The 14791-nt window shown below is 33.3% G+C and overlaps 3 protein-coding genes across 4 annotated transcripts; 2 read left to right on the top strand and 1 right to left on the bottom strand.

Annotated features, from left to right (window-relative positions):
- The first annotated feature begins 47 nt into the window (after positions 1 to 47).
- On the top strand, positions 48 to 6382 carry LOC131934750 (trafficking protein particle complex subunit 12). 2 transcript variants are annotated; one of them, XM_059290864.1, is made up of 14 exons: positions 48 to 162; positions 1266 to 1435; positions 1529 to 1699; positions 1787 to 2252; positions 2660 to 3291; positions 3692 to 3808; positions 3972 to 4224; positions 4453 to 4565; positions 4690 to 4762; positions 4854 to 4927; positions 5149 to 5247; positions 5375 to 5472; positions 5632 to 5719; positions 6077 to 6382. In XM_059290864.1, the coding sequence occupies exons 2-14, from the start codon at positions 1271 to 1273 to the stop codon at positions 6317 to 6319; spliced, it is 2592 nt and encodes an 863-aa protein (XP_059146847.1). In that variant the 5' UTR covers positions 48 to 162; positions 1266 to 1270; the 3' UTR covers positions 6320 to 6382. The 2 variants fall into 2 exon arrangements, with proteins under 2 accessions (XP_059146847.1, XP_059146848.1); XM_059290865.1 differs by lacking the exon at positions 1529 to 1699.
- A 713-nt stretch (positions 6383 to 7095) lies between these two features.
- Positions 7096 to 12096, bottom strand: LOC131934751 (uncharacterized protein C8orf76). Its single transcript, XM_059290866.1, has 9 exons — positions 11949 to 12096; positions 9127 to 9283; positions 8814 to 8926; positions 8531 to 8621; positions 8111 to 8288; positions 7924 to 7996; positions 7715 to 7774; positions 7431 to 7472; positions 7096 to 7270 (listed from the first exon to the last, which is right to left on the bottom strand). Exons 1-9 carry the CDS (start codon positions 12051 to 12053, stop codon positions 7133 to 7135), a joined length of 957 nt encoding a protein of 318 aa, XP_059146849.1. The 5' UTR covers positions 12054 to 12096; the 3' UTR covers positions 7096 to 7132.
- A 239-nt stretch (positions 12097 to 12335) lies between these two features.
- LOC131934749 (U6 snRNA-associated Sm-like protein LSm4) lies at positions 12336 to 14791 on the top strand. The gene is made up of 5 exons (XM_059290863.1): positions 12336 to 12522; positions 13113 to 13154; positions 13542 to 13640; positions 13765 to 13939; positions 14198 to 14791. Exons 1-5 carry the CDS (start codon positions 12520 to 12522, stop codon positions 14293 to 14295), a joined length of 417 nt encoding a protein of 138 aa, XP_059146846.1. The 5' UTR covers positions 12336 to 12519; the 3' UTR covers positions 14296 to 14791.

The following is a 14791-nucleotide window of genomic DNA, read 5'->3' as shown; positions in this document are numbered from 1 at the left end:
GGTAATTTCTGACAACTACTAAGCACTTTTTTGTATGTTCTAAAATAAATAAAAATTAGGCCTAGCCTACTGGCACTGCCTACTCATTTAATATAATATAATACTAGAGTCACTGAAGCTAATTCTAAACCTCACTCGAGATCCAGGCTAGATCTTGATGTGGTAAGACTATGTACACACCTCTCTAACTCTACTCTACTCTTTTTTTTTTTTACTCTCTCTACCAGTCTACTGTCCAGGACTCTAGCCAGGACTAGATCTAGATTACTAGATTAATAGATTAGGACTTAGGTCCTAGGACTCTACTCACTCTAGCTAGAGTCTAGACTGTCTAGAGATTCTAGATCTAGTACTAGATCTAGATCTAGTACTAAGGTCACTAAGGAAGCAAGTACTAGTACTAGTAGTAGTACTAGTAGTCTAGTCTAGACAGTAGAGTAGACGTAGACACAGTCTGAGTCTAGCCCTAGAGTCTAGACCAGGGGTCTCCAAACTTTTCAGTCCGAGGGCCGCATTAACTATAAAATTTCAGTTCGGGGGCCAGTTTCTTCCAGGCATGTCTTTGATTTTTCTGGGCAAAGTTCCTCAGCCATCTGCAACAAACAAAAAGATCTCCGCGGGCCGGATGAGAGGACATCGCGGGCCGCATCCGGCCCGCGGGCCGTAGTTTGGAGACCCCTGGTCTAGACTCTAGCGCACTCTAGAGTCTAGATACTCTATCTCTATCTTATTAGTATAATTATTAATTAGATCTATTATTTACTAGTAACTAGACTATCTAGAGTCTAGATCTAGATTCTATTCATAATACTCATTGCTGCTGAGCTGAGAGGAGACTTTCAGTTTTGAGTTTCTCCTAGCAGCCAGACAGTGTATGAGAATTTCAATGAGTGTAACAAAGTGTGAAAGTATTGTTATTGTATTCATAGTTAAAATCACATTAGTTAATAAAAAGTTAAGAGTTACCTTTTTCAAATCTGATGATCCATCAGAGTGAACTAGGTGGACTCAGGGATGTTCTACTTAATTCTACTGACTTGCACCCAGAATCAAACCCAGTTTTTTTGGGTTAGCAGTCAAACACTCTAACACATAGATCTAGTTATTAGTACTAGTTGCTGTTCAACTTTAGCTACCTTCCTGAACAGTAATGTTAGTTTTTCTATTAGTATTAGTTTTTATCAAATTAAATAATAAATAGGCCTAGTAGTAGTATAGGCCTAGATCTAAATGTATTAATTTAATGTAAGCCCTAAATCTTGCAGTAAAAATGTCAAGTCCAATAGATGACTTTATGCTTGAAGATGATGATGAGGAATCAGGTCATCTACAACCTCCTTACAGCAGTCTGAGTTCTGCTATGGTTAGTTCACCAACTACAGACACTTTAGACTCTGTCGTTCTGGAGCCCTCTGCTTTTGAAGATGTTGGAAAGGTACAGCACTTTAAAGAAGGGTTGTTGTTTAATGATTGTACATTTGTATAAGTTTACTTTAAGTTATATTTCTGTAACTGTTTACTAACATAGGATGCTCTCCCACTGGATGAAACTGTTGATCTTGAGCCCCCCGGGGAGGAAATAGGCATTGAAATTAACATTGAAAAACAAGTTGGAGATGAATTTATCAGCAAATCTGTTGAAAAGGATGATGGCCAGGAAACAGTGTCTAATAATATTCTGTTTAATACTCAAGAAAAAGTGGGTGATTTCAAACCCTTTATATATGTTTTTGAAAATACGTTATTCAGTTTTTATGGTTATTAATTTTTAATGTTAATTTTTCAGACAAAAGGCCAAGATGGAGCTGCTAGCATTAGCAGCTACTTTGCTAATTCCTCTGATGACATATTCGACTCGCTTGGTGCAGTTAAAGATGACAATCAACTAGGAAGTGACCTGTTTATGTCCATAGCTATATCAAAATCTGATGAAGACATAAGAGTATCAGAAATGAATGCGACAGAAATAAAAGATACAGATGTTATTCCAACCACTTTATCTCCAGAAAGTGAGGAAGGTATGAGGAGAGAAAATTCTTTTTTGAGGAAACGGGAAGAAGAAGACTTTAAAGAACTCGATAAGTGGGATGCTGATTCTTCAATATTTACTGAACAAAACGAGAAGATAAATGAGGAAGTATCTGAAGTTTTTGAAGAGACTGAAGAGAATATACCCTCACAAATTGTCACGCATTTTCATCACAGGGAACACAAATCATCTACTTGTGAACCAGAGACCATAGTTTTTGAAGGTATTTTCAATGTGCTTCATTTCTGAAAAGATTTAATATTTTTATAGCTTTCTGCAACATATTATAATGCAGTTAATCCTCAATGTATAGGTGAGGCATCTGATTATAAAATGAACCACTCCCAGATTGCAATCATAATCCAGATCACCTCTATCACCCATTACTAAATATTAAATGTTTTTTATAAATTTTCAGGCAAATAAAAACTTTATAACCAAATAAACTTTTGAGAACTTTGGGTATTCTTGAGAAGCTTTCTGCTACAATATTTGTATCAATTAGTTTTTCTACCAGCTCTATATTTGTAAGCTTAGCTATTTAAATAAAAATATCTTTGGATATTTATAATTGCAAGTTGTCTCCCATTTATAAAATAGTTGTATTATATAAATATTCTTTTTATTCAGGGGAGACAGAGGCTGGCATGATTGAACAAGCAGACCTGCAGATTGCTGACCTAGCAGAAGAGGAGATAGAAGAGTTTACACAAAATGACGACAAGCCAGGGTTTATGTCCCAGGTGTCTCGTAGTTCAGAGCACGCTGAATCAGCTCCAGTTGTAGCAAATATACCTGCAAGTCAACAGGCACCTGCTGTTCTCAACCCACCTGTTGACACCGGCTTGAAGCACCAGGGTCCAGTCGTTGGAACAACACCGTCCCAGTTGTCTCCCATGGGCACACCCGTTCACCAGTCAGGGGATTCTAACAAAGACATTCTAACATCCAGCCCCCCACTGGGTCCCATGAACACACTTGGTCTAGATGCACAGAACTCTGTTCCTGGTAGCCCCTTTCATATTCCCAGCCCAGAGACCAAGAGCGGATCCATATTTTCACCATTTGGATCAGCTGGAGCCAATGATGATGTGTTTACATCTATTCTCAGTATGAGTGATGCTGACCGGAGACATGATGCTTGGATTCCGTCTGATGCTACAAGCCATGTTTTAAAAACGATGGCTACCAGCCCATTTGGAACTTTTATGCCAGCCATTGAACTTCTGAGCTCACCAGGCATTATTAGTAATGAACCACAAGTATGTGTTACATTGCATTTTTAAAATAACAATTTAAAGATGATTTCATGTTATTTTTTATCTTTTATAGTAGGCTATAACTTTGAAATTTTAAATATAATAATATTAGGGTTGCCAGATACCTTTTCCGAAAATACTGGACACCTTTCCATCCTTCCCTTCTCAGGTATGCCGCAAAGCAGAAGAAGGGGGGTAACAGAGTATTATTCATATACTTGTCCAGTATTTATATTTATTTTATCCTGGACAGTCTGCTCAAATACTGGACTGTCCAGTTCAAAACTGGACACCTGGAAACCCTAAATAATATAAGCATGAAAAATGTAATATTGTAATTGATTCTTGTATTGGTAATGCTTTTATTTTACATATTCAAGCTTTTATATACACTATTTACTAGGGAGATCCAGTGAAAGATTTAGTACTTCGTTATATGGGTGAACAGGAAGCTGTCAAACGATCAGTGTTAACTGTCAATAGTGTAACACAAGACGCTGATGGTCTTAAAAAGCTTATTGTAAGTTTAATAATTGCTAGGGTTGTACTTATCATCTAGTCAAGTATTGCACTGCTATAGCCAGTAGTTAAATAAAGGAGAAAGTTAGGGATATTTTGTTCTTAAAAAAATACTTGGATATGTTGATAATATCTTTACATTTAATAAAAATAATCTTAAACAGGAGGCAGGATGTCTTGGTGCTGCAATAGATTTGACAGGCCGTCTACTGGAACAGGTTGGACAAGGTTTTGGCAAACTTAATCTTCAGACTGTTCACACCCCACATTCGCTCCAGCTTTGGTTTTGTCGTTTTGCCTTGATGGTTAAGATGAGAATGTATGAACAAGCAGATGCTGAAATGAGAGCTTTTCATAACCTAGATACACCAGATTTGTATTTCCAGTTTTATGCTAACACATATCCAGGGAGGAGAGGTAATTGTTAACATACAACTGAATAAGTGTTGTGAACCTTTGACTATTTTTAGACTTTGTTTAGTTGGATTAACTGTCACATTGTTCAACTATTTTTTAGACTGTTAGATTAGATAAACTGTAACATTGATTCTCTTATTACTAATATTACATAAACTTGTTTTTGCATTTTTGATTGCTTTTATCATAGCTTTTAAATTTAAGATCACCTCATTATTTTACTTTCAGGTTCCATGGTTTCTTTCTCAATGCGTTTATTGCATGCAGAGCTACCTTTACTTTGTGGACGTAGCCAGGAAAGCCTTGATAGGTTGTACTACATGCTTGCTGTCTGTAACAGGGTAAACAACATTTATTTTTGTTAGTTTCATATTTTTCTTTGGTCACAACTTCATAACTTGATGTTCAATTTGTTTTAACGTTGTTTTTTTGGCATCAAGACTTTCTTTTTTTGATTGAATACAGATTAAATCAAATCTTAGCTCAGACTTAAGTGAAGATGGTAGTGCTACGCACATGACTTATGAGGCCAGAAAAGGTTAGTATTGCTCCAGAATCTTTAGAAAAAAACTTCTTAATTTTGAGGAGGAGTTCAAGATTAAAACATGTCTTTTATTTTATTTTAACAGTTTCTTTAGAACTGTGGATGAAAAGAGAAATTGATATAACCTACAAAATTGGTTCCACTATGTTGGCAGTAAAGGTGAGTGACATCAAGTAATTTGTGACTTTATAATTAGGTAAGTGCATCATGGGGAGGGGTACTGTGGACCATTTGAAATATTACTTTGTGCATCGATGAATACAAAGTTAATATAATTTAAAAATATATTATGACGTTTTTAAGAAATACTATTTAAATACCATCTAATCAATTTTCAATAACAGCTTTTATGATACTTTTTATTTTATTAACACCTCTAGGACTATGAAGGTGCCCTATCAATATACAACAGTTTATTAGAAAAGGATAAAAATTCACATCTGGAACTTTTGGCTGGAATAGGTAGAATTCATTTACAGGTAATGTTATTTTTGAGCGACTATTTAGCTACACTATATTGATGTTTTCAATAGTTGTAAATGTTAAGAAACAAAAAATAAACAAAACTATTATTCATCCCTTTTTACATTATTTTCTGGAGTTTAGATGGGGAATATTGCAGAAGCTACAAGGATTATGAAAGAAGTTGAAACTGAATCCTCAAAGATAGATAGCACTGTTTCCTGTCACAATTTAATCAACAGGTACGTCTACATCTTCTTTTTACCCAACTATTTCATTATATTTTAAACTTGTGAGAATAATTCAGTGTTGAGTTGTAGAAAAACTGAAACAGCCTTTAATAAGTATTTGAATATTAAAAAAAACCTTATATCTGTATTAAACCAGAAGTTTTTTTCTAGGGGTTTGGTGGCAATGTGTGGGGCCAACTTCTTTGATGCATACCAACACTTTAAATCCGCAGTGCAAATGCAGCCTCATAACACTTGTGTAAGTGGTTCTTTAAACAAGTTTTGCCTGTTGTACTAGTAAGTTCAGAAATTGTACATGGGAACAGAGTAACCTGGCTTAATAAAAGCTAAATGGCTGTTCAAGAAATATAAAGTCGTGTGAAGGAGAAAAATTTGACTGGATGTTACGTTAAAATCTTGTTCACAAACTTGCCTTTGTATTAAATTTGTACAATATTCCAGAGTTCATCAAGCACATTTTAGTACCTGAATTGCATGATCTCTACCTTCTTTACCAGATATATATAGGGATCTTTGTTGTAATTACTGTTTTTATGTGATAATTGATTTCATGTGTATAGTTTATTATGATGTAACTCAATGTTCTACTTTACAGGCTGTGAACAATATGGCAGTCTGTTCACTGTACCTGGGCAGGTTAAAAGATGCCCTCAACACCCTGGAACAGCTGGTACACAGTGACCCTGCCAATAATTTACATGAAGGCGTGCTCTTTAATTTGTGTACTTTGTACGAGCTGGAGACTTCGAGGGCTTTACACAAGAAGCAAGCCATTCTGGATTTGGTCAGCAAACATAAAGGGGATGGATTTCCTGTGGCCTGTCTTAAAATGACATAGATTCTGTCTTAGAAGAATCAGACAGTTTTTGTGATATATTCTGTTTTGAGTATAACAGAATACTTGGAGGGGGGGGGGGGGGGGGGTAAGCATGTATATCTTATATATGTATCCAAAGTTTTCATCCAGTAACTCTAGATCAATCAATTGACAGTAACACCAAATGTTTTTATTGATGAAGTCCATCAAAACATTTAAATACTGTGAGGATTTCATTATAATTCAGAATCTAAATACCTTTTGTTATTTTTGGCTATTGCATGAGTTGGTTAGAAGAGAGAGAGAGAGATTGCGTTAAGTTATGAATGCCTGGAATTGCTAGTTATAAACAGGCAGAAGTTGGCTGCTCTGCTCAACTGTTTTGATAGAGTGAAAAGTGAGTTTGTCTTTTCTATTTTTCTGGGTACCCTCTTTTTGTACACTTTTATCTAGTTTTTTTTTCCAATGAAATATTTAGCCATATTTAAAATCAAGGGAACAAGAAAATTAAATATTAAATCTTGGAATATAGTACCTCAAGCATTTTGTAATTGATGAGATTTTGTAAGCTTTTTAATAGTTACTTAAACTGATTGCAAATCTTTGTGTTAATTTAATTTCATTCCATACCAATACATTGTGTGCAATATTTATGTTTAATAAAGTGTCAACAAACTTTTTAATTGTTTGCATTTATGATTATGAAGAATCTTGATTGCAGATTAGTATTATCTATTCACAATAAAGTTAGATCACAAATCATTCAAAATTATGGCAAACATAAATTACAAAAAGACTTCTTGAAAGAACTATTACAATAAATTTATTGAAGTTTTAAGTATTAGGTATTTCTTGAGAAGTTGTACTGGGGCACCAAGAGCAGAATCTTTGATAAAACAGATCTGAGTGTGTTGTGTTGTTTTTAGATTCTGCTAAAACAGTTTCTGGTAAACAATTTTCTTCCACTGAGTCCTGAAAGAAAAACACAATTTCAACTGGACCATAAATTTTAAAATAATAAATGGTATTAAATTACTTAGTTTTATGGCCAAGTTTAAAAAGCAATTTATTTTTTCAGAACTTAAAAAAAAATTGAAATGCTGAATATATTTTTCAATAAGAAAAATCTCACTTTTGAATCAATTCCTTGTGTCTCAATTTCTTGCTGGGTAAACTGTAATTAGAAAAATCATTTTTATATACGTCTGAAGAAGTAAAACTTGATGTGCATGAAATCAAATCACAAATTTTTCTGCTCCATCAATCCTTAGATTTATATATATTTTTATAATTTTCTATAATGTAGTTTTGACCAATGTATATAACCATCAAATCTACAAATATATAGCTGCGTGCTTTTCCTCTACTCATAAAATGTTTCAATAATTTTGTTTTACTTTTAGAAAATTTAAATACCTCTGTGGCAAGAACTTTTTCCTCAGGTGAACAAGGAATGGTATTAATTTTATTTTCAAGCTGGAAAAATGTAAAAAAAATACGAAAGCTTAAGATTTCCTCTTAATTAAATCATTCAAAATGGAATTTCAATATTAAAAAAAAAGCTGCATTAACATTCAATTCAATTACACATTAAACAGTTCCAAGGTAACCAAATCTAATATTACCTTGTCTATTAAACTGACATTCCTTAGTCGGATAAAACAGCTAGCAGTCCCAATAATTGCCTGGTGTAGAAGTCTGAAAGTAAAGCATTACAATATTCCAACTTCCTCTCAATGACAGGCTTCCATAAACTAAGTTCATGCTGTTCTAAAAATAACTTGATATTTTAATTCAGACTTTGTAACTCACTTAGCTCTGATGTAGCAAGTAAGTCTTTTAATGTGATATTTTCTAGCTGATTCATCATCATTGATCAGACTTGAATCTGAATGCTCCAGCAGCTTTAGGTAAGCATCTCCCAGTTGGTTCCAAAAATGAGCATAATAAGGCTGCATCAAACACAATTTTTCTAGACACTCTACACATTCTGTTGTAATACAATTTGACAATCATTTATATATATATATATATATATATATATATATATATATATATATATATATATATATATATATACATATATATATATACATATATATATACACATACACACATATATACATATATATAAAAACCTATTCTTAGTATTAATTACATATTTTTTGACATTTATTCATGGTATCTATTAAATAATATCTGACATCAGTTTAGTAAAAAAAAATTTAATACCTTCCCACCTTTCTGCTAATTCACACACTGTACACAATAATATTAATGACTGTCTTTGGTGGGCAACGTCTTCTTTCATCAATTCCTTCACCTAAAAATAAACCTGTTCAGTCAAAGAAAATTTCTATAAACTATAAATGTTACATTCTTGCAAGATCAACTTCCGTTAATTATTATTAATTAGTGTTTGTTATTTAAGTTTAAATATTTTCTACTTCTACCAGTTTCTATAAGCTACAACAGACAATTAAGTGAATAGATTGAAGGTGCTTGCTTTTCTCACCAAATTTCTAGCCAACTGCAAACTTTTTTCTGTATGGCCAGAATAAATGTAACACCGACACAGTGATTCAGTGATATCCTGGCGTACTGCTACATAGTTATGGGGCAATATATCTAGTTAAAAAAAAACTTGAAAGTTGTAAAATTTGTTTATGGAAGACTGCATGAGAATTGCAACCACCTATAAGATAAAACATTCTAAACTATCTAGATGACACAAAGAAATGCATGATAACTGAAAACTTTATTATTTTATTAGTTCAAAGAGAAGTTACACATAAACACATTTTAGAGTGTAAGATTTCTGTATTCACCCAAAGATGCCAGATACTGTTCAGCTGCTTTATCAAAATTTTGTTGATGGTAGTGGTAATCACCACTCATCTTAAATGTATGAGGGACTTGCTCAGGGTCTAAATCTGTTGCACATGGGGAGCCTTTTAAATGTGACTCCAGAACTGAATCAAACCACTGTGAAAATAGATATTTTTTTTGCAGTAACAAGAAATAATATAAAAAACTTCATTACATGATTTTACTTCTGACTTCACTACTGTACTTAATGTAAATGTACTTAGTATAATTACCTTTGTCAAAGGTAAGGCTTTGATGTTGAAGCATATATATAAAATTGTATATTTATTAATTATTAGGCCTAATATTTATTTAGTTAGGCCCTACTTATAGTAGGCTACTATATTAAACTTATTACTAATTATCTTAAAGTAAAGATAGGCCTATGACTATTTTCATTTAATATTTAAAAATTTAATTTAATAGGCCTATATACTATCTATATATATAATTCTCTTCATGGAGACCATAGAAAACACCAAGCTGTAAGCGCGCCTAGCAGCCCCCTCTCTTCCTCTCTAGGCATATCCCTACCACTCCCCACCCCCACATGGTCTGGTGAGCATAATGCTTACAATCGTAGAGCCGGGTTTAGTGATGGTTATTAGGGGCAGATAATTTAGTTTGAAATGATTTTAAACTTAGGGGAGGTAACTAAGAGGAGGTTGCTTTCACAGGGGGGGGGGGGGGTAGTGTAGGGGGAAAGGAGGGGGGGGGGGGGGTATCGTCGTCCTTAACGACCTACTGTTAGTGTTTTGAAGCAAATATTTTCAGTGGCAGCATTGATACTGTCGAATTCACAAATTATGAATTACTGAAAAGTAGAACATTTATAAAACAACTTCAACTAAATTTGACTAGATCTAGATCTAAATTAGTAAATTTTAATAGCGGACCGGGAATATGACACCGGGGGTCGGCTCGTATAAAAATTATTAGTTTATTTTATTAGTTTAATATTAATTATTATTAATCTAACTTCTCTTTAAAACGTAACGTGGTAAAATCTTAGTTAAGCATCGAAAATTCGGCCAAAACTAGTAATGTGGGAGAGAGTGAATTAATGAATATGTCATTAAATATGAGTATATTTTCGTATATTTTGATAAAATATTATAGATAATTGAATAATAGATCACAATTTATGACTAAATCAATTTAAGTATCCTGAAATTAATTTTTATCAACCCTGTTCGAGATAGTAAATTTGCTATTAAAAACAGCAGCCATCTTAAGAAAATGTTATTTAGAGTAGCTTCCCTTTCATTTCTATTCGTATGAAAATGTATTTAAATATGATTGTCTTGTTGTATAGTTGTCTTGTTGTATACTCCGTATTACAAAGCAATTTTTTTTTAAATTCTGCCCTTTAAAAACTGAATTTCCTAACAAACAACTTTATTAATTCTAGAAGCATTGTGAGATGCAACTTGTATCCATGTATTAAATCACGTTTTTTTTTACTAATGTTTATTTGATCTTACTATTACTATATAGTTTGAGTTTTTTCTTATTGTTTGAATGTTCACTATTTTCATTTCAGGTTTTTCTTTTCATCAATTAGTGATTCTATCGTAACTTATGACATTTTTTTACTTCTCTTTACCTTAATTAAACCCCAACCTCCGTCATATTTTTGTTGTCAATGTCACAACAAGTCATAATGTAAAAAATTACGCTTCACTCTGCCTTATCTAAGATCTCTAACCATAATTTTGACAACATTAAATGTTTGTCATCATTTATATATACAGAGAGACAAAATGTATTTTCCACCAGCTTCCCTTGTAAAACATCATCTAAAACAATGAGCCAGTCCACCCCTTAAGTGCGTGTTGTCATTATGGTCGATCGCAAGTCTCCACCTGTCAAACACATTTTGGTTATCCTTTGTTGTCAAATTGTCAATATCAAGTACCCAAGTGAGTGATATGGGGTTGTCCATAAATGATGTCACATATGATTTGCTACGGGAGTGAGTGGAGATTTGTGACGTCAATTCAGGCGGCTCTGCAAATTATGACGTGTCGGTATCATGAAAATTTAGTAATGTTCCATCGTTTGAGGAAATTTATTTTCTTGGACTTAAATTGAAATATCATGTTGACTGTCTGGCTCTTAATTTCCGAATATCACTTTTAATGCATCAAGATTCAGAGACGTAGCGAACCTTCTCGGCGCCCGGGGACAAACTTTCGATTTGCACCCCCCTCAACCTTTTGATTTGCACCCCCCCTCAAACTTTCGATTACTTTTTCCAACCCAATTTGGTGCCCCCTAAGGTCGGCGCCCGGGGACATATGTCCCCCGTCCCCCCATCGCTACGCCTCTGAGTCACACCTCAGCCTACAACCCCCCCCCCCCCCTCATCACACAACGTCACAAAATTACGGACCCCCCTCCGCCCTACGAGTGTGACGTCATTTATGGACGACCCCCAGGCATATATTAAATCAATACAAAACAATCATATTAAACCACAAAATCAACACAAAAGACATGCGAATAGACAATTTATGGTTTTTGAAACATGGCCGCTGCTTGTATTTACTCATTGTTGTCTCGAACGGGGTAGTTTAAAGTTTATTCCAGGATATTTTTTATTGTTTTTGTCGTGGATTGTGATTTGTTATTCAATTATCTGTTATATTATGTAAAATATGACATAAATATGGCCACATGAAAGAAATATTCATTAGTTACCTTCATCGCACATTACTAGCTACGTTGGAATTTACGACGCTAAACTTGACTAAGATTTTACCCGTAACGTTAATCTTACAATTGGTTTTAACATCCTTGCGCAGTACGTCCCAGCTCGGCCTTCTTTATCTTTCTTTTTCACAAATTCAAGATCTTCATCATCAAATGCCAAACCCAAGTCCATCTTCGTTACAAGGTTTGTTCTGCTGCATTAAAAAGCCGGAGTGTTTTTAAGAAAACTTTCAGCTACCTATTTTTGACAAGAAACTGTTGTCGTAGCATCTTTTATTTCTTATCATAATTAATATTTCATTAAATACTTTGCGTATAAATTATATTTATGACTTATAGTTTAATAGTCATTTAATTATTATCAATTATTAGGTAAAATTAATATTTGATACGGTTTTTATTTTTAAAGGCCTACTTATCTAGATCTAGTAAATTTTACGGCATTGATGCGTTTAACAAATTTAGACTCGAATTTTACACTGAGGATCCTTCGACGATTGTTATAGACGTTGGAAAGCATTCTATGTCATGTAAACATAGAAATTCACTTATTCTCAAAACACTTATAGAATCTAGATCTGTAAATAAATTCTCAATTTCATTGATTGCCGAGTAACGTGAACATATCTGTATTAAGGATGGTAAGTAGAAAATTTCCTAGTTAACAACTAACAAACTCTCTGTCTCACTCTCAAATTCAACCAACAGCAGGGCCAGTTACTAGATCTAGAATAGATCTAGTCTACCAGTTATTACTAGATCTAGATTCTAGTCTGTAATTTCACTTTACTACAGTTGATGTTGAGTACTCAACAGACAACAATGTTACAGTGATGCACACTACCAGTTAGTTTACAGTTGAATTTATTACATTTATCACTAGATTTCTGAATTTAAAAAAAAAAGTAATTTTTCATTTAGGCCTAAACTAGAAATTAAACAGTTTCAGTAAAAACAAGAGATCCATGCCTATTTCAAAACCGCTAAATACAGCAAAATTGAATAAATTAATTTAGGGTTTTCTGTATCGGCTGTGCACTCAGGAAAACCATTACTTTCTGATACAGCACACGTGATTTGGTTTTGGATATTAATAGGTTGCTACTAAATTGTTAATTATTACTAACTTATTAACAGCCAGATGACGGAGTATTTCACTAAAATAGCTACTAAAAGAGCAACAAGTACAAAAACGCATTGGAAAATTTATTCATTTAATTTTCTTTTTCAGCTACCTTTATCTCTTCTTCGAACTGCTGTTAATCATCCTATGGTAAGAATAAAAAAATTATGCATTGTTATAAAGGCCTTACTTAATATTATTTATTTTGCAAGATAGAACTTATAAACTTGATCTTCTTCTTCTTCGTTCTTAATTATTAGTGTTGGAAGGGATCGAGAATTATCTGCCAGCGGGTTTGAACTCGAGACTTTTTTTTTCAAATTTAACACTCAACCACGCCTCCATTACAATTAAGGATACGTGTCAACTGGTTATGCGCCTAAACTTGATCAATTACTGAATTATACAGAACAAAAGGGAAAAGAAACTTGCCATAAGGGCTTTCAGAGTTTTTTTTCCAAATTCTCTTTATCACTTATCTAGTTTTCTTTTAAGTAAAAACACTTAAAGCTTATTTTAACTTTATTGCTAATGCAGCTTGTGGAGTTAAAGAATGGCGAAACTTACAATGGTCATTTAGTGAGCTGTGACAATTGGATGAACATCAATCTTCGTGAAGTTATTTGCACATCCAGGGTAAAAGTTTGCTTTTGAATTAGAATTTTTGTAAATAGAAATTTGTTTTCTTCTTAAATTTACTTTTATATTATTATAAATCTTTTTTTTCATTTGCATGCTCTTCTTATTTTTATGATCAAAGGATGGTGATAGGTTTTGGAGAATGCCAGAATGCTACATTCGGGGGAGTACCATAAAATACCTTCGTATACCAGATGAAGTGATTGATATGGTTAAAGAAGAAGTTGTTCAGAAATCCAAAGGCAGGGGTGACTTTAAAGGTGGAAGAGGAGCTGGTCAGAGAGGCAGGGGAAGGGGTAAGTGTCATCATTACTTTGGTTGGCAGCCCATACCTCAGCAAGGCTAAAGTGCAGTAATCTGAGGTTGAGATTGGGGCTTATATGTTTTCCCTATACTATTATGATTTTTCTTGTGTTTCTTCAACTATTTATTGAAGTAAAGCTCACTCAAGAACATGTGATAAATAAAGTTAACTAATTTCTTTCTATCCGTGAATTTTTCTTTATGTGTTACAAGTCCTGAGACTCTTATTTTTATGTATTTTTTTTTAACAGGAGCATTTCAACCAGGTGGTCGTGGAGGAGGTCGAGGTGGTGGCAGGGGCGGTGGTAGTGGTGGTGGAAACAAGCCTGGCAAAGGAAGGGGGAACTAGAAAAAAAACTCATTTTGTTAAAGTCTTTAAGTGTTTAAAAAACAATGTAAATATTTTTTTCACATCAGAAGCTATGCTTCTAATGAAGTAGTAATCATCAAACTATGATTGTTTATTTATTTATTATGAGACTTGTGTCGTAAAAAATGAGACAATTTAAAATGCAAGTTTACAAATACACCATAAATAAAGTTGTGCTATAACACAGTTCTAATGACAATGTATACTTTCATCATGTACAACAATCATTGCCAAAATGGCTATTATTTTAGTATTCTTTACTATTATTTGAAATTACTTATAATTAAGTGGATTACAAAATTTATATAATATGATTGAGACAAAGATCTAAGAATATCCTTACATTAATCTATATATAGTTAGTTTAGTTACAAATGTAAGTAATTTCCCTTGACTATATTTGTTGACAGGATTTGTTTTATTGACGTAATGTTATGTTTGCATATATCTATTTGGTAATAAACTTTGTCATATT

The sequence above is a fragment of the Physella acuta genome, unplaced genomic scaffold (genome assembly GCF_028476545.2).
Source record: "Physella acuta isolate Inbredline_101_S28 unplaced genomic scaffold, ASM2847654v3 ptg000117l, whole genome shotgun sequence".
Classification (NCBI taxonomy): domain Eukaryota; kingdom Metazoa; phylum Mollusca; class Gastropoda; family Physidae; genus Physella; species Physella acuta.
This window is presented reverse-complemented; position numbering and strand designations above follow the sequence as displayed.